We start from the raw sequence: 9,833 nt of genomic DNA, 5'->3' as shown, positions 1-9,833 counted from the left end.
AATATTAACTTTACTTTTCTCTCCAATCCTTAAACCAGATTTAACCAGATTTGAGAATCTACAAATTAAATAATGAAGGCAGGTGTTGATATGCAAAAGTGACACGATTTCAACATACTTGTAATGCTCCTACTCACTTAAAATTTGCATGCGGCACGAAAGAGGAACCAAAATTTGCATGCTTTTGAACAGTTGCCCGCTTTGGTACTTTTAAAAAATTATGGATCTGTACAAGTTTTCAGATATAATATTGTGTGTCATGAGCAAGGATCCTTGACGGATCCTATTTGTGAGGATTCCGAGGATTCTTCAATCATATTTATTCATCGTATATTGTGCGGTCAGTTTTCGTAAAATACTGTTTATATTCAATTTTAAATAAAAGAATTTACAATAATTTATGACTGCACAATGTACGATGAACATATTTAATTTGAGGATCTCACTAGTGTGTCATCAGACGCATAAATCCATGTGTTTGCATAAACGTTATGATTTTCATAAAATACATTAATATATACAACCAGTTGCATTACAGAATTTCCGCTATGATCAACCACTTTATAAAAACATTTTTTTTTTTTTTTTTTTTTTTTTTTTTGGTTTCTGAAGGGACCCCTGCATGCTTTCTCTAGAATAGTACATGACCTGTCAACACCCGCCAGTAGAATAATCAACTTTTGAAAAGTAAAAGGCCCTGGAAAACCTGTCATTATTTGTCGGCTTTCATCAGTTAAAGCCTCCAAGGTTGTTGTCTAGCTTTGTTTTATTTTCTGTTATTTTCCCTTACTTTGTCTCTTTTGCCCTGCTCCCCCGCGTGCGGAACATTCACTCCCTATAGCTAGAGACAAAAATCAACTATGATTCACCCCACATCTCCAAAAGATACTTCTGGCACTTGCTGCAGCAGCTGCCATTGACATACAACAAATCAGGGCTTGCCGTTTTGGTATTTCTGGTTTTGGGGGCTTTGGACCCCACAAGACTCTCAGTGGCCCCACCTTCAGGCTTGATGTTGTGCCTGTATTCCACGACAATTTGCTCAAACACTTCGACCTCAAACATGTTGAGCTTCAGCCTTGGGCTCATGAGGTCTCTCACGTATGCAAAAGCCAACTGGTCTCTAGGGTTAAATGCCTCCAACTCATTGAACAACAGGCATGAGAATAGGTTGCTCCTCAATCCATGTTTCCTCAGGATTAGAGCACTGTCTGGTACATCTGTCAAACACCAATAACTAAGTTGTTAGTTTTCGTACTGCAGAAAAGTGACTTAACCCTTATTGTATATCCGTTCTTTTCGACCTCCCTCGTCATGTGAGTAGTCATACAGAGATAACGAGAGTGATATATAGCAAAGGATAAGGAAGTTTCTCTTGTACAATAGAATAGGAAAGAGATAATCACATTTGCATGAACAGCCTGCAAAATTTATGTAAGCACAAGGGAAGAAAACAAGCAAAAACTCTGGCTTGCATGTGCGACTCGCAACTGACAAAATAATATGTTTAAGTCATATGTAAAATTATATTGTTGTATGCAAAGAATTAAGGGAATTTTAACGAAAAGCTTCCGGTACTGTTCACTTTAACGAAAAACCATATTTTTACACTAAAAAGTTAATCTTGGTACTATTCACTTTACCTTTTATTTCGTCCTTATAGTTAAAACTCAAAGTTTTCAAGTCATTTTCATTAGTTTTCCTAAGAATTAATGTAATATAAAGTTACATTCTCTATCTTTTTGTCTCACTCATCAAGTGACGAATGAAATAAAAAAATGAGGATACATCCTCAGTTACACCTAAGTTTTTCTTCTAACCTGCGGTGAACTGCAAGTTGCTTGCTTGGACCACATTGGATCACACAGTTTCTTTCCATTTCTGGACCACATATTCAAACAGTATTTTTCGTTTTTACAAAAAGACATTGGAAATAAATTACAACAGGGAGTGAAAGGGAAGAAGATCAAGAAACTTCAACCTTCTTCCCGCAAGAAATAAAGTATTCCTATTTGTCATAAGAAAGCACCTTATTAGCTGTTAGCATCACAGGTTTTCAGAAGATCCAATTAAGAAATTCGGGAGTTTGTAAACTCAGTCCTTTGATGTGACTTAAAAAATGCAAGGTCTACGTAAACACCAAGTCATCCCATTAATCTTTTCCTTTTCTCTTTTTGGCCAGACCAAGTAGTTCAATTTGATAATCTTAAAAAACCTTGACACTTGTATTTATACACCCAAGTGGTACAATTTTTTAATGGGAAATTTAACGAAAAGCTCCGGTACTATTCACTTTAACGAAAAACCATATTTTTACACTAAAAAGTCAATCCTGGTACTATTCACTTTACTTTTTATTTTGTCATTTTCGTTAAAACTCAAAGTTTTCAAGTCATTTTCATTAGTTTTCTTTTTTTTTTTAATCTTAAAAACCCTATAACATGTACATTTACCATCCCACGGCTTGAACTTCTAACCTTCTCTTCAGCCAAAAGCTTACTCACAAACACCAAAACCAGTATGTTAATAGTTTATGCATTTTCTAATCTTAGGGAACATGTGGGAAGTGTACTTAAAAGTTTAATTAGTATCCGAAGACTATTTAGTAAAAGTGGATCGATTCAAGAAAGATTAGTGACTTTGGCATTCCCAGTTTAATTTCTATCACTACAAATTAGATATTATATTTTTACAATCACAAGAGTGCTACAAACGAAACTAAGAGCGTGAAAATCACTACCCGTAGAAAATTCATCAACATGCCAAGTTATTTATTGTACATAGATCACAAGTTCTAGTTTCTAAAGCGTTTTCTACCGTTGAAAAATAAAGCAACATCATTAAATGATATCATGTGGAAGCTTTCAACTAAAAACAACACCAAAAACGTTGAAAGATGACATGATTTGAAATGCACTAATTGTGTGCAAGTGCTTTGGTTACCTGAGGGATAAGGCAGCTTGCTGGGGGTCCAAGGAAGCAATCCATTATCGCAATAAGCCTCCATCTGCCTCTTCAACCCATCAACATCCCTCCATTTCTGCCACCTCGCCGTCGCCATTGCCTCCTCCATAGTATGTACATAGTACGGATGTTTCGAAATAGCCATGTCAGCGTTCTCGGACACAAGAAGTGAATGAATCAACAGCAACGGATCGACCACTAGCTGCAGCTTCGCGTCGATCCAAATGCTGAATTTTGAGTTTGGGAAAAGCCTATGGACTAAATATTTTGGTATCACACCGTTCATTGCAGGATTCTCATACAATTCCTTGCTCAAAACTTTCACTACTCGCCACACACCGATCTTAAAGTTTTTAGATTTTCTCGGAATCAATCTATGGTAGTCAAGTCCCTTTAGGGTTACATCATCTATGAACAGAAAAAAACATATATTGTCTAGGGTTTTCGATCCGAGGCCTCGGGGTTGTCGGATTTTATCATGGTCGTTGAAGATCGCCGAAACCACTACGACTCCTTCACAGTTTTCCATAGCCCTTCGATCTTAATTACATACAAAAAAAAAAAAACATGTTATTCACAAATGTAGGTAAATGAAATAAAAATTGGGCTTTATAGAACTTTGCGTGGATGCCAAACTAACCAGAATCACTAATCGGAAATTTCTTCAAGAATCCACAAGGGATTTCAGTGCTCTCATTGTAATGAACAAAATAGGGAAACCTTTCTTGGGTACTTAAATTTCCTGCAAACGTCTCAGCCTTCCCCTGCAAATACCTCAAAGCCGACGGAGACCACGAAGAATTCTTACACAAATTCTGGATCTCCTTCAAGACCATCCAATAATCTGATCACGAAAACAAAACCCAATTGCTGGAATCCAAAATTAAAATCACCAAAAGGCAAAAAAGTGAAGAAAAATTGAGCTAAAAAAATGGAGTGTTACCTGAAAAATAGACGGGGGAAGAGCAAGAGGTGCGGTGGGTTGGGATTGCATACTTGTGCTCGCCGTAGGTGGAAGGGTAGGAGAAGAGAGGGGCCTGAATCGGGTCCAAGGGGGAAGTTCTGAAGAGGCATTTGGTTTGGGAGAGAGAGGTGTAGAGAGCCAGAAACAGAGAGGTGAAGAGGTAGAGCAGAGAGAAACATACCAACTTTGATCGAAAGAAGAGAGGAGTAGACGTTGCTTTCCCCATAAAATTCCCGTAAGTTTCCTCGCCTTGATTTATAATCCTTTAATTATCTATTATTCTATTGGTTTTTTTTATTTTTTTTATGTGGCAACTTCTTTTTAGAGAAACCCCACATGTTAATTAGTTAGTTCTCCAAATTACCCCTTGAAATACAAGAATGATTTACATGAAATAGAAACATCAAGATATTGGTATTCCAAACTAATTATGCAATATCATATTAAAAAATTAAAATACATAATGATAAGTAATAAGTTTAAAATGTTACGGTAACTTATCAGATGATGTAGATAAACTATTCGCGTATGAGAAGAAGAGGAAAGATAGTGGGCCTTTTGTTTGCAGTCTTTCTTACCTTTATGTTGTTGGAGATTTTTGGAATGGTGAATCCATGGGATGGGAGAGTTGCCGTCGATGTCTGCGATGACTCCACCACAAACAGTAATTGGACTTGAAGACCATGTCATGAAAGGTGTTGAGGTAGATGTACATTCTTTACTCAACCATAACAACGTGTAATTTGCTTTTCTTTTTCTTTTTCTTTTTCTTTTCCATTCAATTGCTGTTACTCGTAAGATTTGAATTTAGAAATTTTTTATCTGATAAAGAAAGATTGTACATAACGAGACCAAATGTATAGGCATTACTTGCTTTTACTTTGGATTAAAACATGGGAACTTTAACGAAAAGCACCCGGTACTGTTCACTTTAACGAAAAACCACATTTTTACACTAAAAAGTCAATCATGGTACTATTCACTTTACCCTTTATTTTGTCCTTATCATTAAAACTCAAAATTTTCAAACCCTTTTCATTAGTTTTCCTTTAAAACATAAATCTAGCATAACTACACCTAGGTTGGGTAGAGCTAGTTAGGCCACCAAAGCCCAACCTTAGCTAGTTCATTACTATAACTCACATATTTTCTGTTTTCTATTTTCTCTGTTTGCATAACTGATGAATGAGTTCAAATGATAACACTCGAATTTTTTTTCTAAAAAAAAGGAACCAGCTGGTGGTTTTATCACGTCAATCTACCATTTTAGAAACAAAAAAGACTCAAAGGTATTTTAGCCTTGAATTAAAGAGTATCAGTATATCATTGCACATACAAGGAATAAAGTGGCCTAACTTTAGACCTGACATTCGTGTCGTGTTTTCCGTATTCGTGTCATACCCGATATCTTAACGGGTCGTGTCGTGTAACACTTGTTAAAATAAACGGGTAAAATGACCCGACCCGAAATCAACCCGATAATATTAACAGGTAATATGACCTGACCTGTTACCCGTTAAGGAAAATATATTTTAAACCAATAAATAATCAAATGAAAAACATAATACTAAATAAATATATACATACCATATTGTCACATCCAAAACATAAAAACGCAATTTTCTTTTAAGTATATTTTCACTTACCTAAAGTCTTTAATAGTTTTTTAATTAATGTAGAAGTGTAAAAAATATAGAAAAAATATATAAACATTCGTAATGACAAGCTTTACAACTTTCATGAAGAGCTTAACTTTGAATTCGCCAGTATAATCATATAAATCATAGATCAAAATTTAACTGTTGATTGTTGTTTACATTTACGCTTCATTGTTCTCATCAAATTTTGTTTTTTCAGATTTTGTTTTTTTAAAATTTGATCTATTAGAGGATGCAGGAAGATGAACGGTTTGGATCGTTGATACTATATTCAGAGTTTTACGGTTAGTGAAAATATTGCTTGATGTTTATAATGTTTCTACAAACTATATGACATCGACTCATATTTCAGTTAACCGTAAATATCGAAACGTGATATCAGAGATATGAATCGTTCATCTTCTTACATCAGCTAGATGATCACGTTTTCAAAAAAGAAAATTTTAAAAATGAAATTCAGTAAGAAGAATAAAGCTTAAATAGCAATCGACGGTTAAGGTTTATGAATTATATTGTTGAATTTCGAAGCTGACCCCTTTATGAAAGTTGTAAAGTTTGTCACTATAAGTGATTGTATATTTTTTTTACATTTTTTACACTTCTACAATAATTATTATTAATTTTATTAATTTTGCCCTCAAATAAAAAACATTATTCATGAAGGTTTGGAGGATTTTGAAAATCTAAACGATAATGTAAGTGTAACCATTATGATAATGATGAATCACGAGTGTTTATATATTCTTTCACATTTTTCATACTTGTATGTATGTCTTCGTAGTTCTTGCCTATACAAATACTATATTAGTTTATTTTAATTTTAGACAACAACATGTTAAGTAAAATTTATCCTAGTAATGATAATAAGGAACTCTCATAATAAAAATAAATAATGACTAAAACTTTTTTTTTAACTTATATAGAATAATAATACAAAACTATATATTTAATATAGAATATATTGTATATATTAATATGGCTATAGTATTTTATAATAAATCTTTTAGTAATTAAACTTTAAAATGATCAAAATAAATTTTTTCTTAATGGGTCGAAACGGGTTACCCACGTGTTACCAGTTAAGAACCCGTTATTAACGGGTCACCCGATAATGACCCGATAAGTTATCGTGTTGACCTGAAACCTGTTATTTTTGTGTCGTGTCAGAAACTGCCGGGTCTACCTAACTTCAACACCCTATTAATTTTGCTCGGAGGAGAAAATGATTAAGTGACCTGACTTCAAAGCTCAAAAGATTATGCGTAAAGTGCAATGGATTGCATTCCTAATTAAGTGTATAGCATTTTCAATGCTGCATCATTGGATAGGACATTCGGAACTTTAGGAGGAGGAGGATGATGAAGGATAAGCATCATATCTCAAAATATAGAACTGGCTTTTGCTTTAAGATAAATACTAATCAAGTTTGTCGACGACCTGCAAGCTGCAAGGTCCTTTGATTTTATCTGATTCATATTTATCCAAATCAACCACTAATGGCAGGTCTGATTTGGACACTAATTATCATACTGTCAAAAGCAGATGATAAAATAGAAAAGGGAGGTGATTTTTATATTTTCAGTCTCTTACGCATTTTTTTTGTAGCTTTTGTCTTTTGAATTGAATAAATCAAGCAAGAATAATCAACAAAAGTAAATATAAATGTGTATGAAGAGAAAGAAAGGTGTTTATCAGAGAGAAACTTCCGTTCGATCTACTCCATCATTCCATTTGGTGACAACATAAACTTCCGCAATGTAAGTTGGATCCTAGCTTAGTTGTAGTGGTAGAACACTTTCAGCACCAAAATAAATGCTTTCCACCTTTGTTTTTTGACAAAAATATTTTGAAATGCTCTGATTTACATGGAGGAGGATATGAACTTGGGTCCAAGAAGGATGAGGTGGACACATTATCTTTGTTAACTAGCCAGATCCACAAGTGCAAATGTTTCACATTACTAACATTGTACATTTTGTGTTGAATATATATAAGTGATTGCAAAATGGGTAGTAGAAGGAGTGATCCTACATGGAAGTCTTGAGAAGTCCAAGTAAGCCAATTTTTCTTTACATACATCAAAAACATTATTTTCTCAAACAGTTTAGCAAGTCATTGATTAAGTTAACTTTCGTTTGAATATATGACCGAAATTAAATTTGGCAAGAGAACATTATCTTATAACACCAAAGCATGGTTAACAACTATCATTCCGATTTCTTGACGAACTTAAATTTGTCGCCAATGTGTGGTTAACAAAATTAAATTTGTCAAACTATTAATGACCAGAATTTGGGCTTCCATAATATTCTGATTTCTTGACCCAAAAGTAAAAGGTAATGCTTGGTTAATTGGAAATTTGTAATGAACTTTAGAACGAGTACAAAATGAATGAAATATGCCACTCATAAGCTTATCACTTCCATGTGTGATTGGTTTATTTTTTCGAGCAAAGGGAATTTACTAGTGAAAAGTTCATCTCTTATTTCTTTTTCTTCCATGCTTGCCCCTCTATGTCATTTCTTAGTACGTTGACGACCTTCTCGAACTCGTCGTAATTTGTACTCAGATTATAAATGTGGCTTTCTTCCAAGCTTTCTTTGTTACTAGGCAAACATTGGAATTCTTTCAGAACATTAAATTCTTTCCAGCATTCTCTAATTTGATCCTTGTCACGCTTTAACATGATGTAAATAATAGCCTGTCAATATTAAACACAAAATCTTAATCACGTTAATCCGTATGGGTGGGGTTGAATGGTTGCCAAGATAATAATTTCAGGAAAGGTTTTCTGACCTTGTACAGCGGACGCCTTGCATCTGAAATCTCTACGTGCCGCAAGCATTCACTGCGTAGCGCCTCCTCAAAATCACCCTACAAGGCACAGCAATCATCGTATGCTTTATATGCTTCATGGTTTTCCTCTAAATTGGAATTTTATAAATTTCGAAGTGAAAGTAGTAGCAAAAACCTTGTATATAAGCATTTCCACTAGTAGCATCTCATTTTCATATGCTTCATGTTTTTTTCCTTCGTTATGTGCCTTTGCTATCGCTTTTGCCAATATTTCAATTGCCTTGGATTCTTTTCCACTCATTTCAAGCTTCGCAACAACTGACTTTCGTGCGCAAAGATGGAAAAGATTAAGAGAAATTACCATTTGAATGAAAAAAAAAATATTTATCGATCAAGCTAGTAAGGACTATATATTTCTAAGTGGAGGTGCCTAACCTGCAGCTTCTTGTAATCAGGGTATTGCTCCACAAGGAAAGTCCTCAATTCACATTCAGCTGCCTCCACTGCTGATTTATCTGCCCGAACTTCATGATATTCAAGCAATCTCTGCAAGGCAAGCTGCCCTCCATGGAGGACTGCGATGGACATGGACCTCGTAAGTATATGCCCTTGTGCCTCTTCTTTTCTCATAGCGCATGCTCGAAATATATAAGCCCCCGCAAGATAAACGCTGGCAAAGGCTGTGGTTGCCATTGCTCCATACATAGTTCTCACCCTGAAATTTTTGGCAAAGTTCACCATGTTTTTTTCCACTGATGAGGATTTTGTCGTTTACGTAAATGTTACCCTAAATTTGTGAAACGTAGGAGTAGAAAGGATATGCCATATGACTGGCAATTTTGAAAAGGTGGAAATGGAAGGCTGCAATTGATATTAAGGAAAAGACGTCAAATAATTCTGATTTCAGTCTTGCAATGTGGGTGATCGAAACCGTTTGATGTTTTCGGGTGTTTTTCAAGCTGTCAGAGAATTAATTCTTCTCCTAGATAAGAAGCGAGAACCTCATCCTTTAATGTTTTATTGTGATTTCTTATTTTCCAAGAAAAGAATTTTCAAGTTCTAGTTATTGATTAGAAAAAGGAAAAGGTCTAAATGCCCTGACCCTGGCCTATATATATAAAGCACGTTAGGGAGACTATGTAATGCAGCTTCTAGACAACTGTTAGTGCTGTTTCTTTCTGCAAAATTCTTCCTTGCACCTCATGAATATGTAACACATTTTGGTTTTTCGAGCAGAAATACGCAGCAGTCCCATTTCGCTGAAAAAGTAAATTCTATATCAGAAAAGGACATGAGGGTTATTCATTTTCCTTAGTTAACTAATTAAGTGATGCCTTCACTCCCGATGTGCTCCTCATATTCAACCCTTGCCATTCAGACTATGACCAATAAATGCATATTTAGTAATAGTATCCTCAAAAAGCACAAATTGTTTCTGGATTTTGTATTTT

The 9,833-nt window shown here is 34.8% G+C and overlaps 2 protein-coding genes across 2 annotated transcripts; both read right to left on the bottom strand.

The window, feature by feature from the left end:
* Positions 1-477: 477 nt before the first annotated feature.
* Positions 478-4,290, bottom strand: LOC103446246 (alkaline ceramidase TOD1-like). Its single transcript, XM_008385334.4, has 4 exons — positions 3,908-4,290; positions 3,605-3,808; positions 2,944-3,504; positions 478-1,220 (listed from the first exon to the last, which is right to left on the bottom strand). Exons 1-4 carry the CDS (start codon positions 4,152-4,154, stop codon positions 859-861), a joined length of 1,374 nt encoding a protein of 457 aa, XP_008383556.3. The 5' UTR covers positions 4,155-4,290; the 3' UTR covers positions 478-858.
* A 3,490-nt stretch (positions 4,291-7,780) lies between these two features.
* On the bottom strand, positions 7,781-9,308 carry LOC103446187 (uncharacterized). Its single transcript, XM_008385258.4, has 4 exons — positions 8,818-9,308; positions 8,558-8,704; positions 8,383-8,460; positions 7,781-8,287 (listed from the first exon to the last, which is right to left on the bottom strand). Exons 1-4 carry the CDS (start codon positions 9,121-9,123, stop codon positions 8,069-8,071), a joined length of 750 nt encoding a protein of 249 aa, XP_008383480.3. The 5' UTR covers positions 9,124-9,308; the 3' UTR covers positions 7,781-8,068.
* Positions 9,309-9,833: the final 525 nt, after the last annotated feature.

This window comes from Malus domestica, chromosome 10 (genome assembly GCF_042453785.1).
Source record: "Malus domestica chromosome 10, GDT2T_hap1".
NCBI classification, from domain to species: domain Eukaryota; kingdom Viridiplantae; phylum Streptophyta; class Magnoliopsida; order Rosales; family Rosaceae; genus Malus; species Malus domestica.
Note: the sequence above shows the minus strand (reverse complement) of the source record. Positions and strands in the feature narration are given on the sequence as shown.